Source organism: Talpa europaea (assembly GCF_964194135.1).
Source record: "Talpa europaea genome assembly, chromosome: 6".
NCBI lineage: Eukaryota > Metazoa > Chordata > Mammalia > Eulipotyphla > Talpidae > Talpa > Talpa europaea.
In genome coordinates this window covers 137,948,711-137,963,743 of record NC_140072.1, presented here as the reverse complement: position 1 = coordinate 137,963,743, position 15,033 = coordinate 137,948,711, and the positions used below count along the sequence as shown (strand labels likewise).

Genomic DNA, 15,033 nt, shown 5'->3' with positions numbered 1-15,033 from the left:
GTGGGTTCCCTTAAAACTATCCAGCACCTTAAAAATCTGCACATACGTGTACGCAGAATCTGGAAGGGCATAGCTCACCCTGTGTTTGTCCTAGGAATAACGGCTCAAGCTCTGCTCCATGTCCACACCGACTTGGGGGAACGTAACTGCCACAGAGAACGAGAATCTCCTCCACATCTGGAAATAGCAAGTTACAAGCTTCTGCAGTTAGCACAGCTACTCCGAGTGCACAAAGAATGGAAACAGGGTCTCCCCGGTGGCGCAGCGGCTGAGCGCTGGGCTGCGAAGCTGCCCACAGCCTCTGCAGCACTGGTTCAATCCCCGGCCGCCGGTGAGGGTCCCACATGGCGCGCAGACCCCTACTGCCGCACCCGCTGCTCCCCTCAGCAGTGTATTTCATCAGTCTGCCTGTTCTGCTCCCCGCTCTGGCTCTGGTGAATTCTCTCACCCTCCCGCGCTTCTGACTGTGCCCAGTGCTTGTATGAATAAACAAATAAATCTTTAAAAAAAAAAAAAAGAATGGAAACAACATACTAATTTTTGATGAAGATTATTAATATCAAGTTTTATTTGGAAATGCTACCTTAGGTGTATAGGGCTTCATTTGTACCTTTACTCATGGATGACTCCGTTATTGCTAGGATGAGACAAGTTCCAGCATTAATTGTGTTCTTGGGGTTCTTTATGCAGACCCCAAAACCGTCTTCATACTAATCAGTATATGGACGAGGAAGGCACTTTGTTTTGCCGAAAATTCTGACACCTCTGAGCTACACAGGCCAGTCCAGATAGAATCTGCCATAAATTGTGATTTTTTTCAATTCTCCACTAACAGCCGGATTAGGGCCTCCTTCAATGACTGCGGCTGCTAACAACCAGGAGCCCCTCAAGTGCAAAATTCCTGGATTGATTCAGTCACAACTTTCAAACGTCACGGCTATTTCTAATGATGCCTTTGTCCCACCACTCGGGGACGTCCAGAATGTGCAGCAGCGCCCCTCCGAGAGAGAAGCGGGTGGGCAGCATGCCTGATGGGAGGTGGGGAAGGCGCCGTCCCGCACGGGCCGCCTCGAGTGACTGCACACGCAAGCTAAGGGTCTGCAGGTGGACTCCCTGAAAACTCCCGCAGGCCTTGAGAGTGCATGTACAGGCGCACGAGCGCACGCAACCAGGCTCCGCGGGCCGAAGAACAGCGCACCTGCAATGACACCTGCTTGAAGCGTGAGTAAAAGCAAGAATGTCACGGAAAGGGCCCTGACCGGAGCGCACATGTGGCCCCTGGAAAAGTCAGCTGACCCCTCTGGGCTCAGGTCCTCATCTGAGTCATGCTGACACCTTCAGCCTTTCCCACAGGGCTGCTAAGAGGGGCAAACGGCCAATAAGAGAGTTCAACAATGATGGGCCCAGCCTCCCAGCCAGGCGGGGTGCTAAGTGCAGAAATGCCGAGAGTGCAGCAGGGTGCCACCCGGGCTCCCGTGAGGAAGAGGGTGGCCCCTCAGGCCCACGGAAGTGAGAGGGAAAGAAACAGCAACTCTACATACGGGAGGCCACGTGTCACCCACCCAGCCAGTGACGTCTGAGTTGAGCTCAGAGGAAAAAGAAGCAGCTGGAAGTGCTTCCAAGCGCATGATATTTGAGAAGTTCTCGGTGGGTCCAAGGGTGGTGAGTAACCGGGGACAACCCAGACCGTGGCTGATTGGAGATTGGATGCAAAAGAAGACACTTCATCGTCGCCTTCATATTTTCCTAAAGAAGCGAGCTGAGGGCTTCCCCGGTGGCGCAGCACATCGAGCACAGGGCTGTGAAGCTGTCAGCAGTCTTTGCAGCGCGGGCTCGATACCGGCCAGGGAGATTCCCACACGGAGCAGCAGACCTCTCCTGACTCGCCCGCTGCTCCCCTCAGCAGTGTATTTCGTCAGTCTTCCTGTTCTGCTCCCCGCTCTGTCTCTGGTGAGTCCTCGCACCCTCCCGTGCATCTGGCCTGTACCCCATGCTTGTATAAATAAATAAATCTTAAAAAAAAGAGAGAAGAAGTAAGCCGAGTGGCGAGTGGGCCCCTAGGAAGCGTGTGACACCATCAGTCATCAGGAAAGTGCAAATTAAAAGCACACGGCACAGCACTGGGCAGAGGGCAAGCGGAAAGCCCAGCAGTGAGTGGCGAGGCTGGGAAGCTGCCGAGCCCCGCCCCCATGCTCGCCGCAGCAGCGTCGAAGGCCACAAGAAAACTGGACATTTCAGGCACACTTACACCCAAAGCCCCACAGCTCCTTTCCCGGGTGTCTACCCAAGAGGCGAAACTGCACACAAAGGCCCCACATAAGCAGCAGCTGCATGTGCCGCCACGGCGCCTCCCCCGAGGGCCGCTCACTGCGTCCTCAGGGCATCCTGGGCTCAGGGCTCCAGCCACCTGGCCCCGCGCCCTCCTGAGAACCCTGCCCAAGCCCTCCGCAGGCAACTCCGGGCGCTGCCGGGGCGCCCGTGATCAGGCAGAGGCAGTGCCAAAACCATCGTGATTTCCTTGGAAACGTGGCCGGTGTACGCAATATTTGATTAAGGGTGTGTCTGGTGTGCTGAGACTTGGCTACAGACTTCAAATCCGAAGCAGGGTTAAGGTCAGACTTCAGAGACCGCCACAGCCGCCCCATGTCCTGCTCACCGTCCCCATCTCCCACGCCAGGCCGGGAGGAGCGGGTCCCCTCAGGCCAAGTCACGCGCCAGGAGGCGGCTGCCTTCTCTCCAACTCTGGGAGTGTTTAGATCTGGTTTGCAAAACTGCGAGAGAAAGAAGACGTGGCAGTTCTGGAAGGCAAATAATTAAACAGGTTTGATGTCACCAAACACTGAAGATCAAGGCTCAGAGCACACCCGGCCGCTGGCAACCGGGAAACGCCGAGCAAGAGGGGGTCTGTCGGGAGCGCGTGCGTATGAAAGAAGGGGTGAAGCTCCCCACTTGACCAGTTTTGGGACCCACCGAGCAGATGTAGCTGCATCTCCCAAACATATGCCCGCACCGGCCCGCCTGGCACCGAGTGCAAGAGCAGGTCTGGGGCAGGAGCCAAGGCCGGGTTCCGACAAGGCCCCTGCATACTGATGGTCGAGGACCATCCGTGGCACCGGGCAGGTTACGTAGACGGAACTGTCAACCAAGACGTTCCATGTACCCCGCTTGGAGACAGGGATTCCCACTGCAGAACCCAGGCCCTGCCGCCATCAGCCTCAGGCCCCTGCAGGGGACCCTCCCGTGAACGCCCGAGCGTCCATCTGGTAGGCCCGGCCCGGGGCCTATGGGCTTCTCCCCTTAAACACATGACCAGCAGATGGGACGAGGCGAGCTCTCTGGGGTCTCAGGAGACAGAGCAGAAGAGACGGCCGGCCCAGCACCCTGCACCCCGGCAGCGCTGGCCACGTGCCTCGCTGGCCTGAAGCCCCGGCCTGGGCCGCAGCCTCCACCCCCACTTGCCGAGGTCCATCCAGCCTGCGGAGGGCACTGGCCTCGAGGCCCTCCAGTCCTCCTGCTGCCACCCACGTTCTGTAAACAACCTCTCCACGCAGCTCTCCATCCACCCCAGTGGCGGCCGCCTGCCCTTTGCCGGGACCCAGACTGGAGGCCACAGGCGCCACAGCGACGGCAGGAGCATGGGTCAGAGACAGGACTAGCTGCCCGGCCCGTCCACAAGGCAGCGGCCTTCCAGAGAGGCGGCTCTGGAGATGGCCGGCCATAGCATAGCCAACGTGACCTATGGGGAGCCACATAGGAACTGCAGCATCACACCTCCCGTGCCAGAGAAATGGCGGGTGGAAGAAAGCGCCAGGTATCTCTGGAAGCCGTGGAGCCGCCCTTAACGTGGACCCAGGACAGGTGGGGCGGGCAGCCCAGGAGCCAGTGCCCTGGCATTGGTGCGGCCTGCCAGCCTGTGAGCAAGCGAGAGCCATGTTCTCCTCAGGCCCCGTCAGAACGGTGGCGGGGCGGGCCGTCCTCGTAGGGTCCTGCTGGTGGCCCACCCAGCACAGCCGACACACACCTGCTTTGCCCCAGGGCACGTCCTTTAAGCCAGCTGCTGTCACCTGGCCGCCCCGCCTCGTCCGCCTGCACTCTGCACCCCCAGCCTGGGGCGTGGCTCCCTTTCCTCAGAGCCAACAAGTGAAGCAGAAATGCAGGGATGTATGTGCTTGACAGACACCAGCTCAGTTAATTTTCTCCCCCAAATGGGCAGCCTGGGGTCACAGGTATTTCACTGAGCTGAGCTTTTAACAGAGACACGTTTTCCCCCCTTTTTTGGCCTGCGTCCTGCTCTCCCAGGCCCAGCTCCTGCTGGGACGGCTCGTGGGGGAGGTGAGTTGTCTGCATCCTGCTCTCCCAGGCCCAGCTCCCACCGGGACGGCGCTCGTCGGGGAGGTGCGCTCGTCGGGGAGGTGAGCTGTCTCGGGGGCCTCGGCCAGACGGATCAGCAAGGGCGGGAGGAACACAAGTGCACCCAGCCTCCGGTTCCCAAACCAGACTAAGATGTCCAGGCGGGGCGTGAGACCGCTGGCTTAAATTAGCGCGCGTCCCCTGAGGCCAGGTTCCCACAACCCGAAAGCACAGCGTGCGTCGCTGGAGCCGGGTGGCTGGAGCACATTTGTGTCGATGCCAAAAGTGCATTTTTCACATGGAGGCATAAAGCATTGGCCAGGAAGCCCAGAGCCGGCCTCCCCACGCGCTGCCTGTGCACCCGGAGCCTGCGGGCGGCTGCAGCCCAGCCCCGAGACGCAGGTCCTGGCGGAGCAGGGAGCGCGGAAGCCGGTGAGTGTCGGCCCAGGTCAGGTCGGCCCTTGGCCCAGGGCTGTGTGAGGGCCCAGGGCTGTGCGAGGGCCCATGGAAAAGCCTCTCCTCCCACGTCCTCGGCCGTGAGCGCGGTCGCCGTGCCCCTGCTGACACCCCCGAACCCTCCGGGGTCTCTTTCTGCTCATCCCAGAGTGGAAACGAGAGCCTCGCTCCCATCCCACGTGTGGGACGCCGGGAGACAGGCCCCGATGTGTCCCTCCCTGCAGTGCCGAGGGGCCTGGGCCACCCAAGAGCACACGGTGCCCCTCTGAGCAGATGCCGGGGCGGGTCCACGCAGGTTAGACTGTCAGCTCGCGGCTGGCCGCACCTGCGGTGCTCAGGCGCTACTCCGGGCACGTTCACCTGTGTCTTCCGCTGCCCTGGGCTTCTCCCTGCCGCACCCCCACGTGGCCTCGGGCCAGCTCGCTGTGAAGGCCCCTTGGCCACGCCCCTGCCCGCGCAGTGGGGTCTGGGGGCGCCTTGAGCCCATTCCTCCAGCTAAGGATCCTGTCCTGGACCTGAAGCTCCGGAGCCGGGAGCCAGGGGCAGTCGGGCCAGCCTGAGCGGACCAGCATCAGCACGGCCGGGTCCAGAGCCGGTGGCCAGAGGCGCAAGGACGAGCCCTGAGGGCGGGACAGAACAGCGAGACCCCTCCTCTCTGAAACAGCAGCCGAGACCCTCCCCCGGGCGGCAAGGGCCTGGGGCTGTGAGGGGCTGACGGTGGAGACACTTTTCCAGAAAGCTTTCACTGACGGTGGCACAGGAGGCGGCCGGGCCTGTGTGCACCGGCTTCATCACCACGACTGGACATTCCAGAGCTGGCTACTTCGCAGTGGACGCTGGTGTCCTTGAAGAGGACGGAGAGACGAGAGAAAGCAATTCCGGGCGAGAGTGGCGGCAGGAGGGCCGGCGCCGGCGGCCAGGAGCACGTCAGACACAGCCGGAGCACGGCCCAGGCTTCCCACGGGCCGGAGGAAGCGGGCGAAGGCCTGGACAGACGCCTCAGCTGAGGAGATGTGCAGCCGGCAGCCGGCGGAAGCGCCCGTCGGCCCCGCCCTCGGGAGACACAGACGCAGGGCGTAAGCGGCCTGCAGGGTGCTGGGTGCTGGGAAGGCCGGGGCTGCCCCCAGGCCCAGACACGCGGGTGGCGCGCGGGACTCCCACCCCCGCTGGGGCGCCGCGCAGGGACAGTTTGGGGTTCTCTCGCCGCACGGCCCAGCGACGTGCACCTTGTTTACCCCCACGAACGGCCAGCACTGTCCCCACAGACGCTGCCCCGGGGAGTCTAGGAGGCAGCGCTCACGACTGTCCAGACGCGGGTGGCCACGAGGCCCTCAGCGTGCGGCCCAGAAAGGCTGGCGGCCATGTAGCAGTGAGGGGAGGGCTGCACCCCAAAAGGAGGTGAGGAGCCCAAACGCATGTCACGGGGCAGCAAGCAGCTGTCCGCAAAGGTGTCCGTGCGACGCCCCAGGCAGGGAGGGGGACAGCAGGGCTGAGGGCAGTGACACTGCTCTGTGCGCTGCTGTGGGGGCAAGAGGTGCGTCAGAGCCACGAAACACGGCAGAGAGCCCGGGTAGCCGCCCCCCGCTCAGGCCTCGACGCTGCCCGCCAGGAGGGGTGCCACTCCAGGGGGCGGGGCCGTACCTCCTGCTCATCCCTTTGGAAACCTGAAACTGCGCTAAAACATGAAGTACTTGCTTCTCTCTACGTCAAGCCTGTGGCCGGCAGGCCCTGCACCCCTGCTCCCGCCTCCCGCCTCCGCCTCCCCAGCCTCTCCGGCACCACGCACTGGCCTCTGCATGCCCGGGGCTGCCAGGAGGCCCTCTGTGCGCCCTCCCTCCCTCCACGCCCCTCGCCAGAGCTCACCGGGCCCCGCAGCTTCTGGCAGCGTGGTGACCCTCCTGCACAGGCTTCCCAGCCGCCTGAACCCTGACTGAGCCGCCTTCACCACCCTCCGCAGCCTGCAGGGCCATCCCCAGGCTGGGGCTCCCTGGCACTTCCCCCCGGGGTCTCCACTCTGTGCGCGCCCAGCCAGCCCACGCTCAACCCAGTGTCCCTGCGGGGGCCACCCCCACTGTCCTACAGCACTGACTGACCTCCCAGCCGGCCCAGCACCAAGCCCTGCAGCTCTGTCTCAGTTTCCCAGCAGCAGCGTGCCCAGCACCAGCACAGGGACGGCGGGCACAGCAGTTGAGTCACTGTCCTCGCCAGGCCTCAGGACCCCAACAACCCGCTTCCCGCCCTGGGGCGAGAGTAGTGTCCAAGGGCACAGCAGGCCACGTCTCTCTCCCCATGAAAACATCACGACCTTTCAAAGCAAACACCCCATAGACACTAAGCCCTGGGCCAAGCAGCACCCCGGCGCCCTTGGGATTCTGGGCAGTTGCGTCCACCAGGCCCCCGCCCGTCCACCTGGGCCCACACCCCACTGGGCGCAGGCCCCTCCCGAGGAGCCACTTGAGACACAGCCATGCCCGCAGAGGAAGTGGGTGCTTTGCGCCTCCCCTTCCTTCAGGCCACATATCTCCAGGTGCCAGACAGAGCCCCGGCGCCTCGGGAGAAGCCCCCGCTGGAGAGGACACGCTGTGTTCTGGCCAAGCACCCGCCTCCGGTCCAGCCTGCCCTGGAGCGCAGTGGACGCCCAGTGAGGACCCGCTGGGGAAGTGGACAGCTGCAGACACCTTGAGCGCCAGCGCCGCCACCTGCGCACAGCAGAGCTCTTCCGCCGTGTGCGCTCGTGGGGCTGCAAAGCTGGGGCCACCGCCCCGCGCCCAAATGAGCACCCCGCCCGCACCCCAACACGCCAGCATAGCTGTGGGCACCCCGCCAGCTCCCGGTGCAACGGCTCCTCGCCTCCAGGCCACCACATGAGAGCACGGGCGGGTCACACCGGGCTTGGTGTCGTCTGTCTGTCCTGGGAAAGCCCCCGAAACGGGCAGCCAGCCCTCGGGGGAGACTGTCCAACCTCTTCTCTTTTTTTAAGATGTATTTATCGGGGCACACAGGAAGTGGGTGCAGGCCAGAGGAGCTGTGGGCCGGCAGCAGGGTGCATGCAGCCTTCCTCCCCAGCACCCTGCGGTGTGAGGACCCCCAAGCCCGCCCACCAGGCACTTCTAGCTACTGGTGCCGCAGGCGTCTGCGGAAACGACGGGGCACGCGAGCGTCTCCCTTGCTGCCATGGCTGCCGCAGCCGTCCGCTCCCGCCTGCGGCTGGGCCGTGGCTTCCGCTGCCGAGAGTCTGGGGCTCCTGTTCTGGACACAGGCCTCGGGTGCCGCGACGATTCTCTGGGCAGCTTCCAGGGACTCCGCGGGTCCAGCTGAGCAGCCCGGCGTGGAAGCACTTGCTGGCCCGCCCGGCCGCCCCGCCGCGGTGCTACTGGGTCTCCTTCCTTCCTGCCGGTCTGCCGAGAGCTTGACCACCCCAGTGCGCCAGCTTTTGGTTTTGTTGATTTTTCTCAAGTAGTTTGGCTTCGCTGATCCCCAGTCCCGTCTTTACTCCCCTCTCGCTCCCTCCTTTCGGGGCTTCGTCTGCCCTGAAGTTTCCGGCTCCCTACAGCGGCAGTTCCACGCGGAGGACGAGGGCACGGCTGTGGGCGAGGTGCGTGCCCTCTCCCTCCAGAAGGTGCTGCCAGCACCCCGGGCACAGCACGCTTACCACCAGCACCCCGCACAGTCGCGGCTGCTGATCTGAAGCACCCCCTGAGGGGGCCCGATGTGGGGGTGCTGCGGACCGTACAATGGGGGCTTGCTGGGCACACGCCACAAGCTGGACCTTGTCCGCCCATCACCAGCCGCGGGGGCCTGAAGACGCTCGGGCGGGTCCCCTCCCGCTGGAGCGCGGCCGCCGTCCTCCCTCGAGGCTCGCCCTTTGCCCGGGCCGGCCAGGAATGTGACCGCGCGCTATTTGTGGGGCTTGTTTTCAGAAGAAACAAGGCGTGAGCAAGCCGGAGGGCTGTTTCCGTGGGAAGCGTGTGACCCGCGCCCTCGCCAGGAGTCCCGAGCACGGCCCACCCGGCCATTTTCCCCGCAGACGCCTCCTGGCCGGGAGCAGGGGCGCGAGGGGACAGCCAGGTGGGGCAGGACCCCGGCGTCCCCAGGAGCTCCCGGTTGTCTGCAGAGACCCCTCCCGGCTGGAGCTGCAGCCCCGCGCTCCCGGGCGCCCGCGGCCAATGGCTTCTCCGGAAACCTGTGTTCCCAGCAAAGGCCTCGCGAGCCCAGTTGCTGAAGGCGACGCGCCCGTCTCCTCCGCGCTCGAGCTATTTAAGGAAGAGCGGGGAAGCGTCTTCCCGGCACAGGATCTAGCAGGAGACACGGGCTCGCGGGGGGCAGGTCGATGGGGCCGAGTCCTCCCGGACAACCCACAGGCAGGCCTTGCGCAGAGGCGCCGCCAGCAGACCTCGCTGCCGGCACGTGTGTAGCAGGAACCTGACTCGTCGTGCGTGGGTGTGCATGTGTGCAGTGCAGCACGCTAGCACGTGTGGGAACCCAGCGTGCGTGTGCACAGTGCCGTGCACTAGTGTGTGTAACGTGGCTTCCATGCACACGCGTGAGGGTCTGTGTGCCCGGCGTGAACACCGGCAGCCCATGGTGTGAACCCAGCAGACACCAATTAGCCTGAAGTGTTTGAAGCCAAGGTGCTGGCAGCCCCTGCCCCCCCACCACCACCACCAGCGAAGTCCCCGGCCCTGGGCCAGAGCACACAGGCCACACGCAAGCCGGGCAGCCCAGGCTGGTGTCCAGCCCTGAAGCTGGGAACATGGAGAATCGAGAAGCTGCTTCCACCCAGCACGGCAGAGGTGACGGGGGAGTGAGAAGCCGAGCTGGGGTCGCCTGGGCCCCAGGCCTCTCTGCAAACCCGGCGGCCACCCGTCTGGCCCTCGCTGCCCATCTGTGAGTGCTGGCCCGCGCCTGAAACTCTAGCCGTGTGAAACCCGAGCCCTCGCAGCCTCGGGCCCTCCACATTGGCAGCTGCACGCTCAGCAGCTGTGCAGGGACCCCAGGCGCCCTGCCCGCCAAGTCGGGGTCCCCCACCCAGACAAGCATGGCTGTCAGGATGGCAGGGAGGGGGCGCCGGTGCCCCAAAGCGGAGAGTCGGCCCTCTGTGAGAATGGAAATGTACTCCCAGACGCCGGTGGCCTGAGGGTCAGCTGCTGCTGAGGGTTTTCCTGGACACGGCACAGACATACTGACCCATGAGCAAACACACCAGGCCCAGGCCCGCTCCAGGCCCAGCACTCCGGGAGCCCTCCCCCTCCAACGCCCTGCTGCCCACAGGCCGGGTCCTCCAGGCGGGCACCACGGGCTTGCCTATGGGAGGAAACAGACTCAGAGAAGAGGGCAGGCTGCTGAGGTCAGGGGCGGGTGGACATGCTAGAACACGGTGTCTCCAGGGGTACCAGTGGGCTTGGGGGGCCTTGAGCCTCTCAGACCTGACATTGCCTGTATCAGAGTTGGAGGCCCAGAGGAATGGGGTGCCTTTGACGCCTCCCCCTGGTCACCCAGGCACGCTCCCTTCCAAGAGGCTGGGGGAGTGGTGCCGGCCCAGCGCCACGGCCGGCCGGCTCCGGTCAACTCCCCTGTGGGTGACGGACGCAGACGCAGTGCTAAGTGCTCGCACCTGCAGCTGCCTGCGGCCCCCTGCCCCCTCCCCGGGCCCTGCCAGCCTGTCCGTGCCACCCCATCTAGCTGGAGTCTGCTGTCCCTGTGGTCACAGCTGCCCTGACAAGCAGGTGGGTCCCAGAGAGCCCAGCCAGGCAGCAGGTACACAGGGCACCGCCTTGCGTGCTGGCTGGGGACCTGGCCGCACTAGCCGTGTCTCACCTGCAAAGTGGGCAGCAGCAGGTGAGCTGGGACCGAGGGTCATCAGGCTGCCGCTCGGGGTGGGCACTTTTTTAAGGGAGGCGGGCGGTGCTAGAGCCACAGGGGCCACTCCGGTGTAATTCTGTGGACCAGACTAGCCCGGAGCAGCCGAGGCATCCCTCCGAGACCACCGCGCCCCGCCCACGAGAGAGTGTGTCCCCACTCCGCATGCCCAAGGGAGCTGCGGCCGGTCCCGGGGGGCTCTCGTAAGCCAGCGTGCAGCCTTGTTTGCTTTATTCCACAGGAGCCAGCGAATGCGGCCAGAGCACCCCTGTCCTCGGGTCCAAAATCCACAGCAAGGCTCCCCGGGCGCAGGGCTTAGAGAGCACGTCCCAGTCACGTGCCTCAAGCAGATGTCACTGTCGCAGAGTCAACCACCCCGGGGTCCAGGGCCGTGCAGCGGCAGAGCCTTGATCTGAGCGGTCGGCCTGCAGCGCTGAAAGGCGTCTTTAGAGTCGGACGAGGTGGTCTCCGGACTCCCTTCCAGCCCTTCCCTCCAGAGCGAGAATGTCTGCGGCCCCACTGCAGGGGCCTCGCAGACCCGCCCGCTGGGGAGACCCAAGCCCTTGGCACCATCCCCACAGCTCCATCCCGCAGGCGGAGGCGCCTGGAAGCACGGCCGCTGGGGCCCGGCACTCCGAGCTTCGGTCCGAGGGCATGGGAGACCCGGCTTCTCCTCCCGCCTGGCCCAGAGCTCCAGTGCCGTCAGGAAGAAGCGCCACCCGAGAGGGAGAAAGCGTCTTCACCCCGTGCCCCCACGGCGGGCACTGGTTTCCCGCAAGTCTGCGGAAGACCGAGGACTCCTGAAGCCACGTTGGGGGGACACGCACCACACGGCAGCGCACGTGCAGCCACGCCACCAGGCTGGCCAGCTCGGACGCAGGCCCAGGCCCAGGGCTCTGGCCTCTGGCTGCCCCTGCACACGGCTGCCAGTCACCTCCCTCTCGTCGGCCTTGCTCTGAGCCGGGGAGTTTTCTCCTGCCAGCCCTAAAGGTGTCGCCTGGCCACTGCCCCTGGGCCCGCGGGCAGGTACTTACTACACTGACTTGGTCCAAATTTGTCGTGTGACCTGTTAGGGGCTGAACGGGTCGCCCCATGAAGACACACTGAAGCCTGACCCCGGCCTTCGGCGTTCGGCGGGTTTGGGCTGACATCGGCTCCGATGAGGTCATACCAGGGAGGGCGGCCGGATCCTCCGTGACGGGCGTCCTCAGCAAGGGGTGATTCGGACCCAGAAGGGGGAGCCACGGGAACGCGTGTCCCGCAGCCACAAGCCATGGGGCCACTGGAACCGGACGAGGCTGGGACAACCCCACCTCCCCGGCCCGGCGCGGGACTCTGCGGCGGTGGCCTCAGGAGCCCAGGCTGACCCCGGGCGGCAGTGGGGCGCCCAGGACAGGGGAGCCTCGGCTGGCCCGGCGCCACACAACAGCGCTCAGCAGACCGGCCTCCTCACGGGTCCCCGCGCGCCCTGCCGCGCTGCCAGAGAGAGGACTGGCCTGCGTTTCGCAGTGAATCAAGCGCCTTCGTCTGCTGCGGCCCCAAGCAAACGGAGGGCGCAGCTCACACTCCCGCCGCCGGAAAGCCACTTTCCCAGCCTCGGAGCAAACGCCCAAACCCCAAGCACATCCCCCGACCCAATCCAGCAGCCGGTACCGCCCTCGGCAGCGCACGTGGAAGGGCCCTGGCTCTGGCGTCCTGTTCCCATCCCCGTCGTGGGAGCAGCCCAGCAGGCCGCGAGGACGTGCAGAGAGGCCGGGGCGCAGGAGACCGGCCTGGGGCCGGGGCCCTCTGAGCGCCCACCCCCCCACATCAGGAAACGCCCCCCTGGCGAGGAGCAGGCGTCTTCTCCACGGTGACGTGACGGCCCTTCCCTGCCTGACCTGGGGCTCCCAGCGGCAGCTCTGGACGGGATGCAGGCACATCTCCCCGACAGAGGCGCACGGGAAGCCTGGGTGTCCCCCGTGAGCTGAGCGCAAGGTCTCGCCTCCCGATGGCTGCAAGCGGGCGCAGCGCGGGCACCCAGACCCGTCGGGCAGTGTTGGGAGAGCAGGGCCAGGTCCCTTCTGCTCCATGTGAACATCCAGTTCCCAAAGGTTCCTTCCAGGGACACGCCTCCCTGGATGGACACCCCTTCACGTGGGGGGGGGGTGCATGTGGCCACAGCAGCCACGGCAGGAAGAGGCCCGGGGGGCCCCCGAGGCCCGCGTGTCCAGGCAGAGCAGAGCTAAAGTTTCACTCCCCAAACCCACCTCTGACCCAGAGCGTCGGCGCTCCGGCTGCAACTTGCTGGTCAGTGAGGTCCCGCCCTGGAGCTGCCAGTGCGCGGCCCGCCGGGCCCGGGCAAGTGCGGGCCCAGAGAGCCCCCAGGCCACGGTTTCGACCGTGCCAGGCAGCCGCGGCGTGGCCTCCCCAAGCTCGACATTGCTCAGTGGCGTCTCAGAGGTGAACGGAAAGCTACGGCGTCCGAGAAAACCGCCCACCACGTAAAGGGAAAGGGTCGCGGCGCCTGCCCCTCCATCCTCCCGCGGCCGGGTGCCAGGGAAGACACGGGCGCGACCGTCGGCCCTGGCAGCGCGGCCCCGGCCTGGCTCAGGACGGAGCATCACCTCTAGCCGTCTGGGCAACCGTGGCCGCTCTCACCGCCTCTCACGGAGGCCCGCCGCCCGCCACACCACGGGCTCGGGACCGGGTCTGCCCCAGTCACCGCTCCGGGCGGTCAGGTGTGCGCCATGCGGCACCGGCATGTCCCGCACGGGTGGGCAGCTCCCCCAACACAAGGGTGCGCGGCCGAGCCTGCCCAGGAGGGAGCCGCGGACACTCACGGGCAGGGAAACGCGGCCACGCGCCGGCCTCCTGCGTGGGCCCGGGCGGGAGCTGCAGGACGGCCCCTCGCGGAGGCGCCTGCCCACGGGGTTTTAATTAGCAAACTGCGGTCCAGGGTCGGCCAGCACCCTGGGGGAACCCGCGGTCCCTGCTCCCGGCACTCGGCCTCGCGGTGACCTTCGGGCGAGGCCGGCGGGGCTCAGAGGCCGAGAAGGTCTCGGCAGGTTCTGCGCCCCGGGAGGTCCCCGCCCCTCCCCGGGCCAGGCCGGCGCCCGCGGCCACAGCGGTCAGGGCCCCGGTCAGGGCCCCGGTCAGGGCCGCGCGCGCGCGCGGGGGGCGCGGGGTCGCCGGGAGAGAGTCGGGGCGTCGGGCGGGGTCGCGGGGAGAGAGTCGGGCGGGGGCCCCGCTGGGGGCGCGGGGAGCTGCCCCGCGGGGCCGCGCCGGGAGGGGTCCCCGGCCGGGCGCATCCTCAGCAATGCGGGGGCCCGCGGAGGGGGGGCCCCGCGCGCCGCCTGCAGGCGACTCTGCCGAACAAAGCCCCGGCGGGGCTGCGCCCGCTGCGGAACCGGCGCTCGCTCGGGGCGCGGGCGGGGGGCGGGGGGCACCCCGCGCGGCGCCCCGGCTCCCGCCGGCCCCGCACGGCCGGCCCGGGGCGCACGGCCCCCGCCCCCCGCCCCCCGCGGCCCGCCCCGCGCACAATGGCGCCCCGGCTCCCGCCACGGCCCGCGCGCCGCCAGCGCGCCCCCCGCGCCCGCCGCGCTCCCGGGTCCGCGCACAAAGGAGGGCGCGTGGGCTCCCCGGCCCCCGCCGCCCGCGCCCCCCGCCGCCCCGCCGGCCGCCCCCGCCGGCCGCCCCCGCCGGCCGCACTCACCCGCTCGATGGAGCCGGGCAGCAGGCGCTCGAGCAGCCGGCACAGCACCACGCCGTCGCGCAGGGCCGCGCGCAGGAAGCCCTCGGGGTCCGCCACGGTCTTCTTGGGCGACTCCAGCACCCCCAGCGTGATGAGCCACGTAACGGTCTGCTCGGCCGAATTCATCGCGGCGGCGCCGGTCCGCTCCGCGCAGGGCGCTCACCGCGCCGCGGCCCCGGCCCGGCCGCCCGCGCCCCCCGCGCCCCCCCGCCCCGCGCCCATGGGCGGCCGGCGCCGGCGATTGGCTCGGCGCGGCGCCGCGGTCCGGCCCGGCCCGGCGGCCCGCGCGCGTCCTGGCCGCTGTCAGCGCCGCTCGGCGGAGGCGCGGAGCCGCGGCCGCCCCGGCGCGCCCCGCCCCGGCCCCCGCCCCCGCCCCCGCCCCCGCCCGCGCGCGGGGACACGCCGCGTCGGGGCCCGCGCCCGGCCCGGCCCGGCCCGGCCCGGCCCGGCCCGCGCCGTGCGCCCCCGCCGCGCCCCGCGCCCCCCCGCGCCCCACCTGCGCCGCCCGGGGCGCCCCGGCCCCCGCCCGCCCGCCCGCCCGCGCCCCTGCGCCCCTGCTTTATCCCTCGGAGCCGCGAGCGCGCGGGCCTGGGCCGCTCCCCGGACGCTCGCCCCGCGCCCCGGCCGGGCCTCCA

General features: G+C 67.4%; 1 protein-coding gene across 5 annotated transcripts in view; it reads right to left on the bottom strand.

Annotated features, from left to right (window-relative positions):
- The window catches only part of ARHGEF7 (Rho guanine nucleotide exchange factor 7), a gene marked incomplete at both ends in the record, with an annotated part of 59,469 nt that extends 44,945 nt beyond the window's left edge, over window positions 1-14,524 (bottom strand). For all 5 annotated transcript variants that reach the window (XM_084234365.1, XM_084234366.1, XM_084234367.1 and 2 more), the window contains one exon: window positions 14,360-14,524. In XM_084234365.1, the coding sequence (XP_084090491.1) occupies window positions 14,360-14,524 (165 nt within the window). The remainder of the gene's footprint in view (window positions 1-14,359) is intronic.
- Window positions 14,525-15,033: the final 509 nt, after the last annotated feature.